Raw genomic sequence first — 24,174 nt, 5'->3', positions numbered from 1 at the left:
AGGGCCTGATATGATCGTATCAGCTGTTTCTTGTGTTCTTCTGCAGGAAAAGTGCGAAAATTCCTTCTTTGAGAATAAAACAGGAAACAAACCACAGAATACAGAGTTTCATATAAATCAGTCTGTGTGTGAATGTGTGTATTTATATACATTAATGAGGTGATGTAGTGACGATAAAAACCAGACGTATGTTATGTTACACCTCAGCAGCATCTTTGCTCGGACATGAATTTTTGATGAGGATTCAAACGTACGTATTGATCGGCGCGTGAGTGATTGCAGCAGTTTATCTACACTTAAAGTGGCAGCAGATCGACGTTTCTCTGCACAGCTAAAGCAGAAAACGAGCCCAGAGACTTATTTTTCTGAATAAGTATTGTAATTTACCTCCAATGTGTTTCAGATATCCAGCATTTCTTTAACATCAGTGAGAGTGATTTTCACTGAGAAGCAGCAACAAATTGTGTGACATTTGTCGTAATGGCAGATGTGCGGGCAGAGATGGTTCTCTCTTCTTAAATACATGATTATTACCAGCTCATCCAGAAAGACATCAACTTACAGAAGCACCTCCTCGTGTTCTCTTTCCAGACTCTGTGAAACGTCACTAACAGGGAAGTACTCCGACATGGACGGGAACCTCCACACGCCTCGCTGCATCGGGCTCGCCAGGAGTCAAGAGCCTTCGATGTCCGAGGACTCTGTAGTAAGTGACCAAGTCTATTCATTGACTGCAACCAAGAACAGATCATTTCACTGTGGGACGTCACTTTAAGATGTGGGGACTGTGTGATGATGTAAACCAGGATAGGCAAAGTTAAATGCAGCTTCCATACAAACGTCTACATTCTGAAACAGATTTTGTGTGTATTTAATCAAAGATGATGATAAGGTTTTTGTTCAGAGTCTTAGTGGGTTTGAGAGGTGCAAGCATGGGTGGAGAGTGGGCAGACAGGTAAGTATCAAGAGAGGCAAGGATCCAGAAATGAGGCTGACAGTTTGCTGGCGGGCACACGGGGGGAAATTTACTTAACAAGGACAATCTCAGATAATTGACTGGGAGCATAATTTGAGCCTAAATTGCTTTGACGACTGTAACGTTCTGGCAGAGTGGGTGGATGAGCTGGTCCTTAAATACTGCAGGGTGATGAGGTGGTAAAGCACAGGTGTGCCAAACCTGCCCACAGGCATGAACCTGAGCTGCAGAAGGAGAGAGGTAGAGTATGTGTCAGGCAGGCGCTGAAGGCTGGGACGGATCAAACATATGAGACGGTTCAGCTTGATTTTCTGAGAATCCCAACTCTTTCATTTTTCACAGTTTATCTGTAGTACGATTACTTTAATTTTATCAACTTGTCATTTTATGATGTGTTTCTGTTGGTTGGTTAGTGGACTTGTGTTGTAACAGCAGTTATGCCATTAAGATGATCTTGCTGAAATTTGTTCTCTCTGAGGGTCACAGGCTTAGTTTCCCACACATGGATTAAGTCAGGGGTGTCCAACTCCAGGCCTCGAGGGCCGGATTAAGCCTACTCTTAGAGTAAAAACTACTCTTAGAGTAAAAGTTTCACTTGTCAGACCACTAAAGCTGGACCATAAGTGCGTTTACTAAAAATCCCGGATGAGTTTGAATCTCAGTGGTCAGAGGTCGAGCTTTTTCAAAATCTTATGAATGCAATAAGTTGAGAAGAAGGTGAGAAAAGATTTTGAAATTGATACCATAGTTGTATCTACTGGGAGGCTGAAGGGTAGCACTGGAGACCAGTATCTTCCATTAATTTCCCACTCTTCTGTGAAACACTTCAAGGACTTCCTCCCGATAATAAACAACAGTGTGTAAATGCAGGTCGTGTTGCTTAATTGGATTAATAAAACAGGGATTTTAAGTCTTCTGGAAGTTGCCTGTAGTCAAAGGTCAGAGAATTCAGGGAAGTTTTAGTTCAGTGACTCTAATTCCAGGTCCGGTGGTTCTGTGCACCTTATCTGATGTTCTGAAAGGGAGATTATACCTGAGCCTGTCAGTCACTGGGTGCAGTCGATAAGGCAGGAAAGCAAGACGTTTTCAGCTGCATTCCCTCAGATTCGCTCACGGAAAGGCTGATGGACAGTTTTGGAAAGCACTTACATTAAGCAGCAGAAGTAAATCTCATCTTCCTCTCAGCATATTTCCAGAGGATCCTGTGCACATGGAACGGGCAGAAAGGACAACGTGAAGTGAAGTATGAAGGACTGAATATTTGTTAGCACAAGCAGAGAGAGAAAACAGATGTCTATCAAAATATGAACATGCACACTGTTTACCAGCCAGATTAAGCACGGGGGAGGGTTTTGGTACATTGGCAGGAGGCATGAGCACATTTGATGCCAAGTCCATGTACATATACCTCCCACAGAGATGCACTGTCACACACAAATTAAAGGATACCGGTGTAATCTGCATTGAGGTTTGAATCGGAGTACTGTTGCCAAATCTTTGATGTGTCTTTCAGGGCTCCAGGTCTTCTTTGGAGGGCTCTCGGCCAGTTGGACAAGTAGATAAGCACATCCTGCTGCTGGTGCATGGAGTGGGGAGTGCAGGTGAGAACTGGGAAACATCAGGGCTTGAGAATCATTTTAAAGTTGTAATAGTGTGCTCCAAATGAAGTCAGAATTATTTTCTGTACAGTTATTCACATAACAGGCTGGTGTTTTATAGTAAGGAAAACAGAAAGTATTGGGAGTGATGTCACTGTCAGTATCTGAGATTTTCACATTTGTCAGGTGAGAGATAAAGTCACTCATGTGCTAGATTGGACTAAAATGATCAGATTTCCACCGGACAGAGAAAATGCTCATTGAAAATCTAAAGTAGTTTTCACTGAAGGTTTTTAATGCATAAAAAAGCAGAAATCATCCATATGATGGAGAATGCATATTGTTTAAAGTGTCCCTGACTATTCTAAATGTTACAGCAGTAGTTATAGTATCCTTTGCTGCAGCCTGCAAAATGTGGTTCATAATGTCATTAAAAGGCAGCGGTTTAATCTGCACCATCTTCATGTTTGTCTTATAGACAAAAGCACTGCTGATAGGTGAATAGGAGACAGGAACAAAATCACCTGATGATGGTGATCGCAACTCTGCATTGGTTTTAGTGGGACAGTCTTTAAATAACCATTACTTGAAAAGAATGAGGGGAAAAAGCAAACCACAGAATCAAAGCAGCTGATGTCAAACCATGCCAATTCAGCTTTTACACCAGTTAAATTACAAATTGGTGAATCAAAGCCTGACGTGTTCAGAAGGTTGCAGCTTGCTGCTTCTCACACTATATACACAGATGCTGCATCCAGACTCGTGAAATGGTAAATGGACGGTGTTTATATTTTCTTACATTTTTCATCTTTGCTGAGAACTGAAAGCACTTCCTTACAACAAGACACACACACACACACACACACACACACTCAGTGCTTTATTTTGTCCACTTTAAGTGCTTTTTACCTGATGCATGCACACACCCATCACACTCTGGTGGTTGCATCAGGAGCAATTTGGGGTTTAGTGTCTTGCCAAAAGACCCAAAAGACACTTTGACATGTGGGTTCAGGTCGACCCTCCTCGTCTTTAAGCAGCACATAAGGACGGATTTGTAATGGTGTTTCTAAATATATATGTTTTTATTCCACTATATTGTTAACATAAGATAAGCAATTTTGAAAATTAATAGCAATTGATTAATGGCAGCAATGCAGCATCAACTTAACCTGCAGCAGTTAATTAGGTTATCCTGGTGTTAATAAAGTGCTTTGACATACATGTGGCAGCATTTCCACATATGATGAACTTTGATTTCTTAAGGATAGTTGGGTCGAATGTATTTATAGGCGTGCATGTTTCCTGCAGCCTAAAATGTAATGCGTTGTTATCTGTGACCATTATCAGGTGCAGAGTTTGCACAAAGCAGTTCTCAGTTTCTGAGGAGGCTTTTTAGTGCTGCGTAGCATTATAAAGCTCTTTGAGTGCTCAGGTAGAAAAGTGCTATATAAGAACAAGTCCATTTCCCAGTAAACATAAATGAAGGCCTGTAGCACTGTGTGGCGCCCCTCAGTGCAACAAGCCGCTGGCTGATGCTGCTCCGCTGCACACACAGTGATGAGGAGGTGGAAACCTGCCAGAGCTGCACACAGTTTCGCTAACACCCTTCACTGCTCCTCTTCTCTCTCTGAGTGTGACTTGGAGCACTGACAGAGAAGGCAATTGTCAACTACCTTGTTCACACATCTTTTGGGGAACAAGGGTTCTGTAGTGGAGGGGTGTGACTCCCAAATTGGACTCAATTTAGAGAGAGAGATGCTTTTCCTGACATAAATGTAAGACAGCACTGCACACAACACAAACCCTACTACTGTGTGCACCTTAGTTTCATCACACTGGGAATAATCAACCTAAGTATATGTGTGTGTGTATTTTAAACACGTCTTCCTTCAGCTAACTCATGTTAAAAATAAAAAGCTGACACGTTTAGGTGTGAAGAGTTTCTGCTGACCGGTGCTGTTCCTCCTGCGGACATGTTGATGGGGCTGTTGCACTGGGAATCTGGAGCTGTCTCAGGCAGACACGCTGGCCTCACTTCATGGTTTCTCAAAGCATAACTCATTAAAATCCTCCTCTGCTTCTTCCACTCATCATAGTCTGAAATTATCTTTATTCTGCAGTATCACTGGATGGCTGTATTAAAGTCTCCTCCAAGTGTTTGTGTGATTAGTTTGCTTTTGTCAGCAGAAGAGCTGCTTTATTAAAGCAGACCCAACATTATTCTTTTACATAGTTTTTTCATATAGAGAGCCACAGTAGGATAATGGTAATAGTTTCCAATATTGAGGTTGGCGTGTGTTTAAGCTGTACGCCTGAGATGACCATATTAGGAATGTCCCCTCTCTGTGACATCATACAGAGCCAAAAGTAGAAGAAATCCGAGTGTTTAGCCAAAAGCTTGAGCTTTGAGTTCACAGGGACTGATTGTAGATAACCCGACCTCGTTATTTGAAACCGAGGCCATGTTCAATATCAGCATTCACCTTGGGAAAGTATAAATATGTCTTTGAAAAACAAAGACGAGGTTCCCTTGTGTGCTTCTGCTCAGCATTTCAAGAATAAAAATGTTTCTGTCTGGAGTAAAAATATTCGTTTGTTGAGACATTCCTGAAACTATCATGTTTTTTATGCTGCATTATATCTGAAAGCTGCTTCCCCATACTTTGGCTTTGCCCTTGGTACCACAGGCAGTCCACTCCCCATCGATCCAAGGCGTCTCGCTCTAACATTAGCAACGGGCCCATCTTAGCATCTTTAAGTAAAGACTGATATTTTTTTTCCTTGTTTTTTTCTTTTTTTCATTTTTTATTATACAGCCAGATGAAATGAAGGTGCTTTATCCTTGCTTTATACAGTGTTAGTGTAGGGCGGTGCAGCCATGTGCTTCCATCACAGGATGGTGGAGAGAACACAAAAACATCAGGCTATAGACATGACGTTAGCATGTAATTAGAGATCAATATCACGTAGCTGGAGAGTTTCTAAACATCTCGAACACCTTGAAAGCTTCTAAACGTCTCACGACAAGGACAGTCTGAAAGCACTTGGACGGTCCCTTTGTAAGCAGAACCTTTGGATTACTTGATTCTGTCACAGGGGAACGGTTTGCCTCATGCACTCAATCCTCTGAAGACTTTAATCGCTAACTTTCCGTCCCGTTTCTAATGTACTGGCCAGAAGAGGTGTGTGAGGGTGACACGGGGCTCTTTTATCACCGTTTGTTCAGGTCCAGAGATCACAGACGAGCTGGTGAAGGTGCTGCGTAAGCGCCTGGATGAAACCACCTTGGACATCATCACTGTTATGCTTGTCAGGAACTGCAAGCTGACGCCAGCTGATGTGGAGGTACATTGTTATGCTTTTCACTTTTTAGGGGAAAATTGATTTTGTGTTTCTGTGTGTGTGGTGTTCTTCTGTAGTTCTGTGTGCCTGGACTTGTATAGTGAAATGAGTAAACTGTGTACTGCGTTTGGGTTGTATCCTCCCTGGGGAATGCAGAAAGCACTTGTTTGCACTCAGACTACTGAAAATTGCTTCAGATAAAAGCCTTCACCAAATGTTGTCTGGTCAGTTCATCCAGCCGTCAGGATCTCCAGCCACTGAGGTGATGACCTTCAGCCTCCCCCAGTACTGCCTCCCCTGGCTGTCCGCTGTGGCTCACTACCTCAAACAGAACCTCCTCATCTTCCTGCACGTGCCCAAGTACACGGACATGAATACAGCACATCACTTCAAGGTACAAGCTAACATTTCCCCTCATGTGTTCAGTTTAATATTCGTCTTTAAATCTTTGATAAATACCTGGAGTCAGGATGGTGTTGGTCATGTGAATGAGCAGAAAGAAATCACGTTTGTTTATAAAGAAATGATGAAACACGTTTGTGTGAGGCCTCAGTTCGAACCACCTGATTCCAAAGGTTTTCTTGCTTAATTGGCAACCACGGTGACACTTTGTGATAAAACGCCACCCTGTGGTGGAGAGTAGTTACAAAAGACCTTTAATGATGGCTACATTTCATTACATTTCTATGTAAGCCATGACACTGAACCAGTATGCACAAAAACAGAACATCCTTTAAGTGGAATTCAGCCTTCATTAAAACACGAGTCCTCTGACACGTCAAAGTGTCGGCTGTGGAAGTGATCGTCTTTGTAGTTCTGGCTCTTGGCAGTTCTGTCACTTTCAATAACTGCATACACCCCGAATGAAATGCTGAGTTCAGGGAACACTGTGACATTGTTACAATAAGGTCTGATGGCGTGAAAAAAACAGCAGCAGTCAGATCAGAAAGCTTGTTGTGATGTTCAGCGGACAGTTACTTTATCTTTCACTTTGTCTGCTTGTTTGTAACTCTGTTTATTTGTTGTTTAGGCTTATTGAACATTATTATATTATAGGCTGTATATAAAATAGATTATTATTGTTAATATTTGGTATTAAGTTACAGATGAATAAACTACTTGAATGCTAAAGCACAGTGGAGTCAGTCCAGTTACCCCCCACAGCAAACAGTCTTAGTTCTCAGATAATTCAAAGGGACATGTTTGCCATAAAGCAGCACTACACATTGCTGATGTGTAGGTTAAAGATGGTTCACTGGAATTGAACATCCCAACAATCATATGATTGTTGGGTTTTTCTCTGTATTTATTATTGTGCTATCTACTGTACAATATAAAGCGCCTTGAGGCGACTTTTGTTGTGATTTGGCGCTATATAAATAAAATTGCATTGAATTGCATTGGAATTTGGAGGCAACACAGAAAACTTGAAGTAACTGTCAGGAACTAGAGTCAGATTTGAAATTCTGGAGATCGCCTGAACAGCTCTGCGGTTTATCCCTGTGGACCTCGAGGAGGGTTTAACATGTGAACTATAGACATGAAGGACAGGAAGGGACCACCAGACATACTAGTGAAAGAAAACTGCTTTGTTAAAATAAATAAAAGGGTCATATAAATATATCTTAGCAAGTCTACTAAGATTGTTCCGTTTGAGCAGATTGACCTTTATTTTACTGGTAAGTCCCACTGAGATTAAAAATGTATTTCATAAGACACACGTGCCCAAGAAAGCAGCTAAACAGGCTCACAACAGATAAAATACACGAGGTGCAAAGTAAAATGCAGCACACACTGCATGATATACAAGTGTCCACTGCAGTATACCAGCTGCCTCTCAGTGAGAGTAAGAAGCAGGTTACCTGAACATCTGAAGCTCAGTGTCACCAGCCTTCCTGTAGTGTGTACCTGTTCAGGTCTTATCTCCAGACTGTGTGTTTAATTTACAAGATTTTATTTTTGAAAGAAAAGAGAAAACTCAGCAAAATCAGTGGCGTGTCAGCAGCTCTCTAATCACTCACCATGAGATCATTTCTGACTTTTAACTTCCACATAATCCAAGAAACTACTGCTGCTTGCTCAGTGGTGAGAATGATTAATTAAACACCTGAGTAAACAGCAAGTCTGACTTTTTTGTGTCCTCCAAATACTTTGAATGATTTGTTGACTTGTAAAAAATAAGTCAGTGCTCCCTGCAAACTGAGAAACGCCTGCCTGCATTGATAGATGACAGGTTGACATGCGAGTGCGCTACAAACAGCACTGTTTAAAGTGATCGGGATTAAAAATGAATAAATCCTAGATATGGGAGGCTCCTGGCTCTGCACAACTGAGGCAGATACTAAAATCATTTTGACAAGTCTCATTGTGGTGTGTGAAATAAATGCTGACTTGTGTGGTTTGAGCTTCCAGAGACTGATTTGCTCTCCTGTTCTGTCTGCAGCACTACTTTCATTTGAGCAGTGACATGGCTGACGGTGATATCTACCTCTACAATAAGCCCGGAGGCCAGGGGACGGGAGGCAAAGGTAATCACATTCTCCCAGCCCAGCATGTCACTGCCACCAGGCCTCAGTTACCCTGTGTGTTTGGGGGGGATGGTAATCTTACAAAGACAGTCCACAGTAACGGTCCCTCAAACCTGTCACCTGTGAATGCTTCCCGATAGCCCAAACTTATCCAGGTGGACTGCACTACTGTGTTCAGGAAAATCCATCTTTGACACATGACCAGAGCCGGCAGTGTATCTTATGGAGGCTGTTTGCCACATAGCCTGTCTCTCTGATAGTGATGTAGGAGTCTGCATGTAGGTTATTCCTGCTGTGGTGCTGGTTGTACCTGCTGGCAAACCCTGTAAGTACCTGGAATCTGTATACTTACTGTATTACTTCATGAGCACTGCTAATGTTCATTCCTGGTAGCCAAAATCCTTCTGGGAGTCAGTCTCAGCACTCGGGTCAGGTGATGTGAGACTGAGCCTGTCCAAAAGAATAAGAGAAGCATAACTTCAGGTTCATTTGTCACGAAGACAAATATTCTAAAACAAAAAACCTGCTTCAGAAATGTTTCCGCTTTGCCTCAAAATAAGGTTTAAAAACCTTTATTCTCTGCAAATGATTCTTACTCACCGGTTCCCAAATCACACAACATTATGGCCCCATTAAAGTTCAGACATGTAGCTTCTCCCAGCGCGCTGAATGAAATTGTTAAGCTAAGAAAAGCAGCTTTAATCATGAATAAATACACCTATGATGAAGGTGAAACCTGCTTGAACCTCAACTGTGGGCTGATACGTTTCTCAGTTCAACATTTTTGAAGCACATGGCGGCTCTTTAAGAGCAGAGCAGTCACCTTTGGCATAGCAGGATACGTCTGTACATTCATGGGACCATGTCTCTGTCCTCATACGGGTTTTGGTAGAACCTGTGACACAAAGGTTATAGTTGGTTTCGTCTACTAAAGTGAAAAAGGTTTTGTGTCTAACTGAAACATTCAGTGGGCCTTGGTGCCGTCCACCTTTTCTTCTGATTGGCTGTCCTTGCACTGCAGGTGGGCGGGTACACAGCCGGAGCTTCCTACCTAAGATGACTGCATGTTGGATATTTGCACTTATGGCCGCTCAGAGTAGAAAAAGCAGTATGAAACTAAAAAGTGTTGAAAACAATTTGAAGGCTGAGCTTTGGCTCACAGGGTGACTTTTCAGTCCAGTGTCCTCATTATTTGAAACCTTATCCATGCCTTAAGTGGGCATCCACTAATGTGACCATATATGTGAGAGAAAATAAAGACCAGCCTCTTTAAACCTCTTCGAGTCTGATTTTCATAAACTGCTTTACAGCGCTGACAAGTTCTCCTTGTTTACTGTGAACAAATAATGACTTGGAAACTTTGCTGTAACCTCAGCTTTTGGCTCCATTTCCTTTGTTAAGCTGCTGATTTGGAGTCAGTGTGATATCATCAAATCTGCTGACAGTCTCTGTTTTTTTTTCCTATTTATAACTCCCACATTAAATTCAGGAGGCATTTTCATCTCCCTGTCTGGCATAACAGAGACCATCACAGTCTTCCTCCCTTTGCTGCACACACACTCTTAATTTCTATGATGAGAATCAGCACATTTATTTTCCTGAGGTGGCTCTCCTTTCCTCCTCCTTAACGTGCACCTGAAACGTGTGTGTGTGTGTGTGTGTGTGCATGTGTGTGTGTTTTGCATTAAGATGGGAACCTCATTTGCTCTTTCGGTGACCTGCCTGTTGCAGGGAAGCTTCTCAGCTGTCCTGTTCGTTATGTGGATTGTTGTGAGCTGCACAAACAAGTGCTATTTAACAGCCGGCTGCCTTGAGCTAACAGCTTGTACAGTGTGGTTTATTCACTCATGAATGTAATTTCACACTTGTGTAGAAATTGGTTTCTTCATGTTAACGGTGCCTCATTTAGCTCTGCTCCTTTATTCAAATCGAGCTGAAGTTCTGCAAAGTTTTCCCTTCATGCCTTTCTCCTGCAGAACTGATCAGTTCCTTTTCATATTGCAATACTTTCTTGTTTATCAATATGCTAATGTCATCTACTGGCATTTGAAGTCAGTTAAAGGGGAGTGCTGCTGCTTTGTAACTGAAAGGTTACCTAGTTCACTGCGAGCAAGCGAATGTATAACTCTGCTATCCTTCAGCAGCTCCAACCAAAGGGCAGCTAATTATCAATGTAAATGATGAGTTTACTGAATTGAAGCGCTTATTTATAATTACTGTTTCTGTGACACATTCCCTGGCATTGTCATTATAACTTAACATTTGGCTTTTAATTACAGTGCTTCATTTTCATTTGTAGAATCAGTGTGCAGGCCAGAGTTCCTATATTAACCAATAACAAAGATATTGTATATAATCAGACTTTTGTTGCAAGTATTAAAAAGCAAAAGCACATCAAGTGAAATTTACTTTATTGTATTTTTTTTTTTAAATCTCTGCCAGCCATTTAGCACGTGGTAAGGCTGTTTCATGTGCTTTGGGACTTTGGTTTTAAACCATCTCAGACTTCACCAATAACGAGCACAGGCAATGCTTGCCGTACATTTTTATTCCTTGTACACCTCTGGACTATTTCAAGCACTCCTTTTGGATCACTTCCTGGAAATCCCATTTTGAACCTTTGCAGTTGTTGCTCTCTCATACTTGTGTGACCAAACTCGATCTTGAATTTCATTTTGAGGAGCGAGCTGAAGTTGCAGGGAGACTGATCTGGAGAGTAGACAGGCAGTGTGAAGATTACTGTTAATGCTGTTATAATGTGCTATGAGCACATGCATAAAGATGCTGCAGAGTCCAGGTCCTTTGGGCTGAATGCTCTCCTGCAGAAGCTCCAGGATGCTACCAGAGAAGCTGGCAGTCTGATCCTGGTGCACAGATTCACAGTGCTGCCTCTGGGTTTGCAGGCAGCAGACTCACAGGTGATGATCCTAATATGAAGACAGGTTGATGTTTGCTGTCTGCACGAGGACTTTTGTGGACTGATGTAAAAGTATTAGCTGTGCTGGAAGTGGCCCAGAGGTGGGCAAGGAGACGGCCTTGAAGGGGAAAGTGGCCAAATTTACATCAGGTCTAGTTTTTGGTGTTGTAGAGTTCTGCACCAAATATTGGCTCAGTGTCAAACCTTCCTAAAATAAAAGGATCAGCAACAACTCCCCCTGTTATATCAGCTTCTTTAAAAATAACACATGCCAAGTTTTTTTTGTTTGTTTTGGTACCAAGTAACTTTCCAGCGAACATCAAACACAGCGCTGCTGCAGTGCAGTGGGAGCTCTGGAGATGGCCTCCTCGAGTCTCTCTTTAAAACTGACCTCTGCGCGCCTGTCGAATCGAAACATCAAGGCTGATGTGAAGAGTTTGTCCCTCGCTCCTACATTCATTCCACTTGCCGTCTAACTACTTTTTAATTGCTATGCAGGAAAGCTCTGACTGAATGTCATTAGTTTTAGCAGCTGTGGAACAAGGTCCTCAAGTTATATGATGATATCCAATCCCCCACTCAGAGTGTGAAATAACTCCCCGAGTGTCAGACAGCTCTAAAACTGAGAGCTACCCTGACTCTCACCTGTGTTGCCTGACTGCTAATTAATGAAATGTTCTCTAATGACTCTTTGCTGCTCAGTCGTTTATCGTCTGAATCCCAGCTGACTAAATTAGGATCGGCTTCCAAACTAGCTGTGAGGTAACAGCTCCTGTTGTACCTTCAGATTTTATTTGCACTTAGTAAAAAGTCACTGACCTTATCAACACTTGTTAATAGATAACATCCTTATAATGCGCTTATTAACACATATTAGCTGTTAATAATATGCAAGTGTGGCATCAGATTTTAGATTATCACACAAGGGTTTATTACATGTTATAGACATATTAAGAATCTAAATAGATTCTTTATTATTTATTTATTATGTTTAACAACTAACTCTGCCTTTATACTGCTTCTAAATCAACAATAAGACCTTATTAAGAAACATATAAAATTATGTTAGCAAGGATCTTATAAAGACTTTTTTTTTAATATAAGATAAGAGTGTTATCCTTTTTTTTTTTTTCTTTTTTTCTTTTTTTTTGGATTGTTCCCAGAATCAGAACTGAAGCTTCATGTAGACTTCTGTGAAAAATGAGGGAATAAATCTACTAACTTACTAACTTCAAGACATTGTGGAATGCATCGACCCGATTTGTAGTTACATTTCTCGGGAAGTGCACGTCAGGTTACGTAGAACAGCGGTCCCCAACCCCCGGGCCGTGGACCGGTACCGGGCCGTGAGTCATTTGGTACCGGGTCGCGAGAGTTGAGGCTCGGGTGTGACGTTTATGGTTTTCAGGGTTTTATCATTAACTCAGTTTCCCTGGGTCTTTTCCTGTGTTGTAGTCGTGCGTCTTATTTTGAAAGAAATATTTACGTGTTACCATAGCGACCAGAGAGCATTAAGGGGCAGAGAGGAGGATGTTACTCTCTATGTTGTTGGTGCATTTCAGGAGGACGCTGCTAATAAAGTTACACAATTACACAGTGAATTCATGTTTATTGTTATATTTACAAAACACCACCGTTTTTGTCTCGGTCGTATTATTTTATTTTGTTGTATTTGTCCGCCACACCTTAAAGGCCGGTCTGTGAAAATACTGTCTGACATTAAACCGTCCGTGGTGCAGAAAAGGTTGGGGACAGCTGATGTAGAAGGTTGCAGCATAGGGTTAAATAGGGTTTGGGTTGGGGTGTAATTTACGACGTAGATCTGACGCAGTATAACTCACGTGTAAGCGTGCTGAGTGTGGTCCTGTGCTTTGAAACAAGCTGCCTGCTAACCTGAGGTCAGCTACAAACAAACTCAGAACCTTTTTATTCACACAGGCTTTGACTTCATTGGTGCTGTTGTCACGTCCTCAATGCAGTAAAAGCCTACACAGGTCTTTAATGGTTTTTTCATATGTGTTAAACACATCGAGTTTACATGTAATGAAATGTGCTATGTAAATGAAATTACCATTGAAGTTCAAATGTCTATGAGAGGTCATACTGAACAACACCCTGTCAGTGGATCCAGGGCTTGAAAAATGCATTACATAAAACTGCTTCATATATTTATTTCTTTTTAATTGCAGTTTAAACGGGTGCATGTGTCAATACTTTAAAAACTAAACTATACCCACAAATGACTCTGTTGATTGCCTCCAAGAGAAGCTCTTGGATTTTCTCAAATCCACACCATTCCCACTCCCGAGTGCCTCTCCTTTGCTCGTGTCTTTGTCGGTTCTCAGTCCTCTTAAGTGCTTAAAAAGACGGCAGCTGGACTTCACTAGGTTTGTGAAAAGCTTCCACCTCTCATCCAAGAGGCTTATTCAGTTCAGCTGTCAGCTATGAGGCACCTACAATTCAGTCTCGAGATCCTTTTTAAACCCCCCACTCTCACACCTCGCCTCAGTTGACCTCGACAGCTCACATGAGGGTGGAATGGGGTGACGTCTTCACACTTTGGCCCCAGTGATGCTCATGACCCACATCTTTTATCAGACCTTGGCTCATGTGACTATGTATATTATTAACAGACCTCTTACAAGGGACCAGCCCCCACTAGGGGATTTATAACTGCAGAAGCCTGTTGGATGAGAAGCATCTTCATGAACCTAAAAACATGTAGTTCCCCTCTGTTTAAGCACCCAAGACTCTCTTTTGCTCCCGGCATCAGGAGTAAGCAACAATAGTTAATGGTAGCTTAGAAATGCAGTAACTAACACAAACTTCACATAAACACAACAAAACAACGCCAGAACCTTTTGAGTTTTATTGGTAATGACATAAGCAAGCTATGGTTAGCCAGCTAGCTGCTGTGTTGGGCATTAAGCACCAGTCAACATAAGCATGGGACTCGTTTCATGGCAGGCTCATTGGTTTGGTGGATCAAATCTGACTCACAACCCTCTTTCTTTAAGCTAATGTTGGCTAATGCTGCTGTGCCTACAAACACAGCAAAACTGTCTCATGAAGCAAGAAACTGCCAATAAGGCTGGATGAGTCCCTGGGCTGATCTGGCTATGTATAAATTAGTTTATCACCTAAACATCAGTAGACAGTGAAGTTGCAGCTAGCTGGCTAATCATGTTTAGCTTGCAAATAATGCTGCAAGCAAAATCCCGCTAGTGGGTCGGGTTTATTAGTGTGGGGACATGGTGCCCAACAACTGCCTCCCCCTCTTGGAGTTTCCTGGTGTTAAATTGGATAAAAATAAAACGATATTGGTTTTGCATCCCTAATACTCTCTGTTCTCTGGGTCTTTTTAATGTTGACCCAGGTACCATGTTGGAGCTGGTTCAGCATCTCTTCCCACCTTCTCAGTTTAAAGGTACCTGCCTGTTTTACAAACTCCTGCTGGTTGTGTCGACTGAAGCCTGCGCTGCTGCTGCTGCTCGTGGCCTTTTATTTCCCCATGCTCTTTCTTTGTAGTGCCCTAACGCTGTGTTCTGCCTGTTTTAGGCTTCCATCAGCATATACATTGTTGTTGTTGTAATTATTATTATTATTATTATTATTATCATTATTATTATTATTATTATTATTATCAGCTGCATCCATCTTTTAGTTGGCTTAAGATTTGGCATGGACTTCCAGGGTGCATGAAATGCGGTGATCCCAGGATCTCTTCTGTAAGAATCCAACACTGCCACAATTAAATGAACCTGAAATATAAGAACATACACTTTAAGTATGATACTGTGTAAAATGTAAACAGAAATAAAACGATTTGCAAATTTCATGAACCATTTTTTTCCACAACAGAACAAAAAAACATTTTAAAATGTTGAGAAGGGGAAAAGTTGTGCGAGGGTCATGCTTACCACTATTAAGCTTCCCAGCTTTGTTTTTTTTAACTATTCATCATTCATGACCGTTTTAGTGAAATACATGTATAGTTCCCATAAATGTCTGGGAACTGAGGACGCTGGTTGCTGGATTTGTGGGAGGAATGTTGTCCTATTCTTGTCTGATGGAGGATTCTAGATGCTCGACATTCCTGGGTGTTTGTCGTGCTTTTCATTTAATTTCACTGCAGGCCAGTTCAGACTTTTGTATTATGAAGCCATGCTGTCATATGGAAGGGAGCGTATGCTGCTCTGAACACAGTTTATAACTTTCCCCTTTAATGGTGCCTTAGATCCCTGAGCACTGATGCGCTCCCGTACCACCAGGAGCAGGCTTTGCTCTGAGCGCTGATAACACGCCCAGTGGTCTCTCTCCTCTTTAGGCCAGAGGATCCAGTGTGCATGTTGTCCATAAAGAATTTCAAATTTGGATTTGTTTGACCACACAGCATTTTTCCACTTTGCCTCAGTCTATCTTTTGGATCGGCTTTGGTATTTCTGCCTCGTGTTCACATTTAGCTTCGTTATTGCACGATACAGCCCATTTTTATTTTTTACTTTTTTGAAAAATTTTATTCTAAATTTGTTGCACAACTTTTTGCAGTTTTTTTGCACACTGGTGAACTTCTGCTGTTAAATTAAAAGAAAACAAATTCAGTTTAAATATCTAAATGTTTTCTGTGTTCTACTATGATTGAAATATGGATTTATGGGATTTGCAAATCATTAAATGACTTTTGTCTCTGGGGAGCATTTTATGATTTTGTTTTTATTTTGTATTTTTTGTGTCAACCTCACCAACCAGTGTCAGTGTTTATATACAGAGGATGGCCATGTACCCTCAGAATGATGGGAGCCTGAAGTCACTCTGTGTGTCTGCCCATTAGACACACAAACCTCCCAGCTTGATCTGGTCGTTCGCTCGCCATCACCACCAGTTACAGGAAGCCTATATCAGTAACTGGCTAATGCAGCATGCTTGGCTGCATGCACATTGCAATAAATAGTCAAATAATGAGATGCAGATTCACTTTGATAAGTAGTAAAATTAACAATTTAAACTGTTTAAAAAATGAAAATCATCTCGCCCATGGGGATTTTCCCATTTCTCTGAGCAGGGTCCAGTATCTCCCAGTACAGAACAGAGTGGGCACAGGTGGCAGCAGACATGATATTAAATAAGGCATGCACATCATAGAGGAGGGTGGAGGTAGGGCTGCAAAGTAGCTTGCAGTTTAAAGGAACTTGCGTAGCAGTGTAGGTAGCAGACGAGCTATCGCTGTGAATCTCCAACTGAGGGTTTCAGTTGTTGCCGTCTTAGTTTAGTAGCGTGAGCTGTGTTATCGCCTTTGTTGACTTTGAACCTCGTGTTGTACTCAGTGAGATGTGATGGTGATTAAAATCATTTATTGGTGGATCAGGTGAGCAGTAGGGTCCAACATACACCACTAACACTGAAACATGTTCACAGACAAAAACGAGCCAGTACTTGAATAACCTGCTTTATCTAATAATACACATGTGAGTTTGTTTTCTTACTGCCCTGTAATAAGAACTACTACATGTGACTGTGTAAGTTTTCATTTACTAGTGTAGCGAACACCATGGCAGGAAAAACGGAGCCGTGGATGCCCTCACTCGGGGAGCTCAGTCATTCACATCGTCCCTTAAGCTTTACAGTATTTCTCAGGGATTATCAGCTTGTATGAGTTCAGCTCACTCTGTCTCAGTACTTTGATGAATTTCTAAAGTATACATGGTGGTTATGTAGCTGTGTGTTAGCTCAGGAGCTTTGTTTGGTACTAGTATAACATGCAGGATCATGTGGAGGTCTACTGCAGCTATACTTCTGATGAAGCTTGTGCAGAACTGTGATGTGTCAGGAAGTATTAGATGATCAATAATCAGGCAGAAGTGTTTGCCTGAAAACCTCAAAGCTGTGTCAAAGTTGCTGGGAAATTTCAAATAAACATGAAATGAGGAGACTGTATGAATTGAAAACTAATGAGCGACCCAGACTTTGCCGATTTTCCTGCTGTGACAAAACAAATTTCCCACGTGTGGGACTAATAAAGGTTATCTTATCTTATCTTATTTGAAGATGGTCATTTGAACACGTTTCCTGCTGTTTCAGGTATCGCCTGCATCGCCCTCTCCTTTGTCGATGCCCACGGTCGGCCCCTTCAAGTTCCAGCTCAGGACTGTGCCGCCCTGCAGAGGTCCGAGAACTGCACCGTCCCCCTTCACCCAGATCACTTTAATGAGCTGACCGCTGTCGTCAAAGTGGAGTCCATCATTAGCGGCTCAGGTAATTAAAAAGAACAAACAGTCGTTTGTAAATGTTGTATCGATATTTTAGCCACAGCAGAACAAGGGAAACAAATGTTTATCAGAATGAAAGAATTTGCCATTTTAATAAAAGTATTAGCAGCAATGTTGATGACAGGTCAACAAGATTCAGGCAGCAGGAAACAGCTCTGAGTGGTGTTTGGTGCTCGGTGGGTCCATAAATAAGCTTTATTGAAGAGATGCTGGAAACAAGAATTCATCAACAACACAGTGCTGGTTTGGGCCTCTGAGGAAGACGAACTGATTTACAATGAAAATGAAAAAATGCCTGCTTGTGTTCCTCAGAAATGAATTTTATTGCTCCTATAAAAGCTTAAATTGACCACAGAGTGAAATACCCCGAGGACAGAGAAAAAAGAAATGTATAAATATTCACTTACTTTGCTCCTTTTTGAAACTTTCAGTGATGTAAATTGTCTGTTGAATCTAACCTGCAGCCACACATGTATGTGACGACTCACAAGCTGCAGATTTGCAGCCTGTAAACAGCTGATGCAGCTGTCACGGTCATACCTGCACTTTTATTTTTCATTTGCTGCAGTTCTAAAAACGTCCATCTCCACATTGTAAAGCTGCCTTTCTGGTAAACCCGAACCGTGTCTTTACAGAAACTGTCCACACACAGTGAGTGGTGATCACAGGCCTTTGTGTTGCTACAGTTTAATAAGCGTCTCTGTTATCTGAACTTTGCCGATATTTTATTGATAACCCAGCAGCCAATTAGAGCTGCAGACTGTAAACAGACTGTAAACAAATTTGTATCTCAGGTGAAGGGAAGTGAAGCTCGATATTGACAGGGAGCCACTTTGATGTGGAGGATGTAGACTGGAGGCCTCTTTCAGGGGTACGTTTTGGTGGCCTGGTCAGTCTGACATTATTAAAGGAGGTAATGAGAAGTTTGTAGCAATGCAGAACTCTCTTACAGGTGTGCTGAGTTTATGTTGGTGCACATGTGAGCTCCACTTTGCTCTGCAGCTTGAGACAGAAGATGTGGCACTGAGTGATCTTTCTCTTCATCTGCTCCACAGCATACTTAATATTAGGTAGCAATGGGATCCAGATGTCCAAGCCCAAACTGGGATAATGACCTGGTCTCCAGATGTTTTCATGGTCTTCGTAGATTAAGCACGACTTGAATTTAGCATGTGAAAATCAGTGCAGCTCACTTTTACAATGCCAAACTAATGTTTGCAGCAGAGACTGGGCTCATTGGTTTTCACATTATTCTTTACCCTCTTGAGAATCGTCTCACTGCTGGATTTGTTTATGTAACAAGGTTACAGCACGTCCCAGGAGGCATTTCATTGTGTAAACGCCACTAATTTTAAAATGGATTAATTGCATACATAAACATCAAGCTGTGCTGGGGTTAACAGTCCAGCCGTTAAATTTAGTGTCCAAATATGAAATGCCCCTAAAACGGAACAAGTAAATCTCCCCGGTTAATGAATACGACTCTATTATGGAGCCATTTCTGTTCCTGGAAGCTAAATTTGTCAATGTGACACTGCAGCACACGGCCATAAATCAAAACGAAATCTCATATTTGGGGCTTGTTATTATATAAAGTGTTAGTCACACTCTGTTGTTGGGATTGGTGAAATATGAGGAAAATAACAATCAAGCTGTTTGGTTTTAGGCATTAAAAATAGTCATCGTCAGTGCTGTAGGTTTAACTAGTTAGCTGTGTAGTATAACCCTCACATTACATGGTTTTTATATTGTTTGATGACAGGTTCAGTAAATTCTGCATGAAATATGAAGTATGAGTGTGTGAAGCAGCAGAACAGAGGGCACAGGGTTCATATGATGTGTACCTAACAAGCATCTGAATATAACTGTCCATCATCCCTCTGAGCAGGTGCTTTTTATTCTTCATCACCTTCTGCAATTAGGTTGAATAGATGTGTAGGAGTGACAGAGAGGGATATGTTAGCTAATCGCTAATGCAATGTAATTTAAACTGTGCACTACCATGAGCTGTTTTTAACATCGATATATCACGGTCGGTTTAATCATGATCCTTGTGAGAGAAATGACACCATGGTGCAGATGATTAATGGCCCTTATCCAAGTCTGACATGGTGCGACAGCTGACCTGATATTAAGACCACATCTCTAAGAAACGTGTGCTGATTACTTCTGAAAACTTAAGTGTTGGTTCTTTTATCTCTACCTGGATTATAAGGAGCAACCCTTTCTGTGTCGGCACACTGGGACCCCTAAGATTTAAAATGACAGAAGCTTAGCGTCTAAACAGGCTTTACAGTTTTGTCACTCCAGTAAACACCTTATGCATGAGATGCAGGAGGTGAATGGTGTTATCATTCAAACTGAAGTCTATCCATATAAGTAAGTAGCGTGCACATGTAAATGAAGTATTTAGATATCTGGATAGTGACTAAAATGTTTTCTTTTTGTTATTTTTGGTAATCGTTATGAGACTAACCCCAAAACTGTGTGCTGGAGGAAAACTCAAAGTTTAGGATGTTTGACCCATACTGGTATTTGTCCACATCACAGGTGATCACTGATGAGTCGGTGTCTGCAGTGCTTCCTTCTTATTGGCCTTAACATTTGATTTCACTTAACAACAAAGATGTTTGTTGTACATAATGATTTCTGTGCAGCATGAGGCAGAGCAGGTCATCCACTCATTCGAAGGTTGATGTTCGATCCCTGGCTGTAATAAATTTACAGTTTAATAACAATAACCCCAAAATGCTCTTTGATATCAGAGTATGAATGTGTGTGAATGTTAGATGGAAAGCACTTAGTGCTTGAATAAATGGATGTGAATGGGTGAATGATGTATAGAGTGCTTTGAGGGCTTCAATAGAGTAGAAAGTGCTGTATAAGAACCAGTCCATTTACCATTTACATCCTACAGCTGCTGAGTCTGGAGGTTGAAGCCAGTGCAGAACTGGGGGATAAAAAGTCTGACTGCACATGATTAGAAATGTAACAAAAAACAACCTTATTGCTAACTCGATGACCTCAGTAAATACTTTCCTGATTATTTCAGGATCTATTCAAAAAAAATGTTTATATTTATTAAAAAAATATTGGTCCTCATTAACCTTTAGAAGGAAAGGTGTGATTTATGGCAGGCCTTTCCTGTGGTTGATGCTTTGGTTTGAGTGTGCAGTGTCCCTCAGTGTCACAGTCAGACCTGCCCTGTGCTTTTCATGCATGGGTGACATGAGGCCAAGCCAGTGAAAGAGCTCAGTTTCAGGCTTTGCAAACCCTGTGGGCGATATCACAGTGGGTACAGCCACCTTTTATACAGGGGTTAAGCTAAAGGACACACAGCACAAGCACCAAGAGTAGCCTCATTATCAGTTGTTTTACATACTTTTAACACAACGCCCGCTGATGACAGCGTTAAATGCTGACATGAGGCTGTGGTCCTTAAAGGGAAAATAATGATATTTCAGTTTTGCCATTCACCACAAGCCAAGCACCACTTTACTTATTGCTGTAAGCATCCATCCATCCATCCATCCATCCATCCATCCATCCATCCATCCATCCATCCATCCATCCTTCCTTCCTTCCTTCCTTCCTTCCTTCCTTCCTTCCAATCCAAAAATTGTAAAAGGAAATGGGATGAGATGTTATGCTCAACAGAATATGACAGAGTGATTTCAGATATCTTTCTGGCTCTGTGGGATGTGGGTGTTGTGGTGTGAGTCAACAAGGTGTTCCTTTTTATTGCTTTTTTCACTTAATCGTCTGTTTTGCTTCTAACAGAGCCGCAGCTGTATGTCCGCTTCGACATCTGGGAACAAGGCAACATTAGCCCCTTTCAGCTGAGTGACAAACTGCAGGGGGCACTGCGCCACGCTCTGTGTGACGTTGTCATGGAGCTGAGAGTATTGCCAAACCCTCTCTGTGTCGGGGTCCTCTGCCCGGCAACGAAAGCTCAGAAAGAAGAGGCAAAAGGTGAGCTCGTTACTGCATCTGTATGCTGTGCCTTTGTGTCTGCACCTATTTGCAATCAGATTGTACCAAGCAGTCCAATAAAAACAATGCTTTACAGTGTAATATAATTCACCACACTTCTGACACTGTGTCAACAAAAACACTGATGTAATGGCTTCTGTTCGATTTTGTCAAAGAGGAACGAGAGAGATAACTGGCTCCTAAAAGTTTGATAATGGGGCTGAAACTGTCACTGTTTACTTCAAATATGCAAATGTAGCCAAAACAGCCAAAGACGTTTATTTTTCTAAAATGATTTTGACACATTGTTGCCGTGTGATGGCCTTTTTTTTATTTGGTACACAGTGATACATAAAAGCTGTAGTCAGCAGCAGTTTCATGTTTTTAAAATGTTTGTTTTTGGCAAATCAAATAACAAACTTTCACTGCAAGACTAAAAGTATTGAGTTGTTTCAAAACTACAAGCAGATGTACCAAAAGGTTGATTCTGTTCATCTGGACGGAGCGTTCTCACTCATCCTTCAGTCTCAGCTGACTGCAGGTTTCCACAAACGTGTGAACATTACATTTGCACAATGACTGAAAGTCGCAGGTCGTGAGGTCAGTTTCATTATCATTAAATTGTCATGAGCATTGATCAGTGGCCATGAGTAGCGTTCACAGAGAGTTGGGGACTGGCTGCAATCACAGCATTGTAAGATGGTGACAGATGTGCTACAGCCAGGTGTAGGTTCAGTCTATATTTGTGGTTTCCTGACCCATAGACAGTCCTGTTCCTAAACACGAGTCTCTTTCGGAGTAGTAGGGGACTATATCATGGTTTTTTTTTTCCAATCATTTGTTTTTTCAGTTTTTTATTTTAATGCTTTAATCTTGAGCTGGTACAATTCAGCGGATGCATTACACAACCCAAATGGTGCTTGAGTAGGTCTCAAAGATGGATGCAACTGTCCCTCCAGGACTGCTTTGTGGTATCAAAGGGACTTCCTGATAACCTTTTAACTACAAAACCACAAATTTAGCTGAGCCTACGTTATCAGTGCCATCCTCTGAGCGAGGCGAAGAATTTGGTTTGCTGTATTTCTGTAACTATTACCAGCATGGAGTGTACTGTTGGCCTTTGTACATATTCAGTGAGATAGTTTACCTGCTGCTGCATAATGGCCCATTTGGCTGGATTAATCCAATATTCATGCTGCTTCATCTGTTTGTGGCCTTCCACACTGATATCATGACACAGATCAGAGGTTTAATGATGGTGATGAGAGAAAATTGGCAAGTTATCCTCTACTGAGCTGATAATATCAGCACAAGCAGACTTAGACAGATGGGTCACAAAGGACTCCAAATTAGCCCACACTTTGGAATTTTTCAGATAACCCACATGCATTTAATCACTGTTTTTGGTTAACCCAACATCAGAGGATGATATGGAGGAGAAGCAGCAGCACATACTGAAGCTGCAGGGCTTTTATGGAAAGGTAAAATTTTAACACGTTGATACGACAGACTGATTTTCTTTTCCTGTTTGAATGTAGTAAAGCTCCCTCCCATGTTATGTTTGACTCTCATGTAATTGGTCATGAACTCACTCACATCACAGTTGCTATATACCTTTATCAGGCTTATTTGCCTAACAGAGTAAATAAATAATTTACAAGCGTGTGGGATATTTGGATGCGGGCGTTCGTGACACCCAGTGGCAGAAAACAGAACAGCGTGGTGGATCTCACCACAGCCAGCCTTGGGAAAAGTGTAAGACTTTAATTGAAGTGTGATTGTGAAATGTCCTTCAGGACTGCTGATTCCTTTGCCTGAGGTGAAAGAAGTGAAGGACAGCCCCAGGCAGCGCAGCGGCTCAAGGGTTTTTAAAACCAGTCCATCTCCGATCAGCTTAATCCAAGCTGTAGGAGGCGGCCCCATGACAGGAAGTAGCACACCCGAGTCCACCACGCCTACTGGCAAAAGCACTCGCCGCAGCTTCTGGGACATACTGGTCAGTCACTGGCTGTCTACGTCAGCATTTTTTAATCCTTTAAAATACAATCTTTACTGTTTTTTGTACTTTTCCCCGTACTTATTGACTGTTCGCCTAGTTGGCACACATCAGATGTGTTAAACAATCTGAAGTCATCACAGAGACGTATGAAAGTAAGCATGTTTCTTTCCCTCCATCAGAGTAAGCCAGACTCGGCTGAGCTCGGGAGCCCCAAGACGACAGACGACATTGTGCAGGAGAAAGGAGAGGAGGGCCGAGCGGCGCGCCGCAGACACAAGACGGAGAACGTAAAGCAGCAGTGGAGCCAGGACAAGACGGTGGCTGTGGAGCTAGAGCAGACCCAGAGGTGGGACTCATGAAACCACTTTGACTTATTACTACTGAACACTAACTGCATCAGTAAGATAGGAGTCATAAAAAGTTGAACCCTTATGCAGTCCTTGGAGATAATACGGACACAACGCAGGCTACTGCTGTGCAGTTCCTTCTTCTACTTTATGAAATAGTGTGATATAGCAGGAAAAGACCAATTATTATTAATGAAAGCTACATGACACATTATATATGCAGCAT

General features: G+C 41.7%; 1 protein-coding gene across 11 annotated transcripts in view; it reads left to right on the top strand.

The window, feature by feature from the left end:
* Window positions 1–24,174, top strand: part of szt2 (SZT2 subunit of KICSTOR complex) — a 91,369-nt gene that overhangs the window by 30,440 nt on the left and 36,755 nt on the right. For all 11 annotated transcript variants that reach the window (XM_019345913.2, XM_019345905.2, XM_019345907.2 and 8 more), the window contains 9 exons: window positions 592–706; window positions 2,490–2,577; window positions 5,804–5,922; window positions 6,149–6,313; window positions 8,363–8,447; window positions 17,443–17,616; window positions 21,411–21,602; window positions 23,399–23,598; window positions 23,781–23,947. In XM_019345913.2, coding sequence (XP_019201458.1) covers window positions 592–706; window positions 2,490–2,577; window positions 5,804–5,922; window positions 6,149–6,313; window positions 8,363–8,447; window positions 17,443–17,616; window positions 21,411–21,602; window positions 23,399–23,598; window positions 23,781–23,947 — 1,305 coding nt within the window. The remainder of the gene's footprint in view (window positions 1–591; window positions 707–2,489; window positions 2,578–5,803; window positions 5,923–6,148; window positions 6,314–8,362; window positions 8,448–17,442; window positions 17,617–21,410; window positions 21,603–23,398; window positions 23,599–23,780; window positions 23,948–24,174) is intronic.

The sequence above is a fragment of the Oreochromis niloticus genome, linkage group LG15 (assembly GCF_001858045.2).
Source record: "Oreochromis niloticus isolate F11D_XX linkage group LG15, O_niloticus_UMD_NMBU, whole genome shotgun sequence".
Lineage (NCBI taxonomy): Eukaryota > Metazoa > Chordata > Actinopteri > Cichliformes > Cichlidae > Oreochromis > Oreochromis niloticus.
The sequence above is the reverse complement of the archived record's forward strand: the minus strand, read 5'-3'. Positions and strand labels throughout refer to the sequence as shown.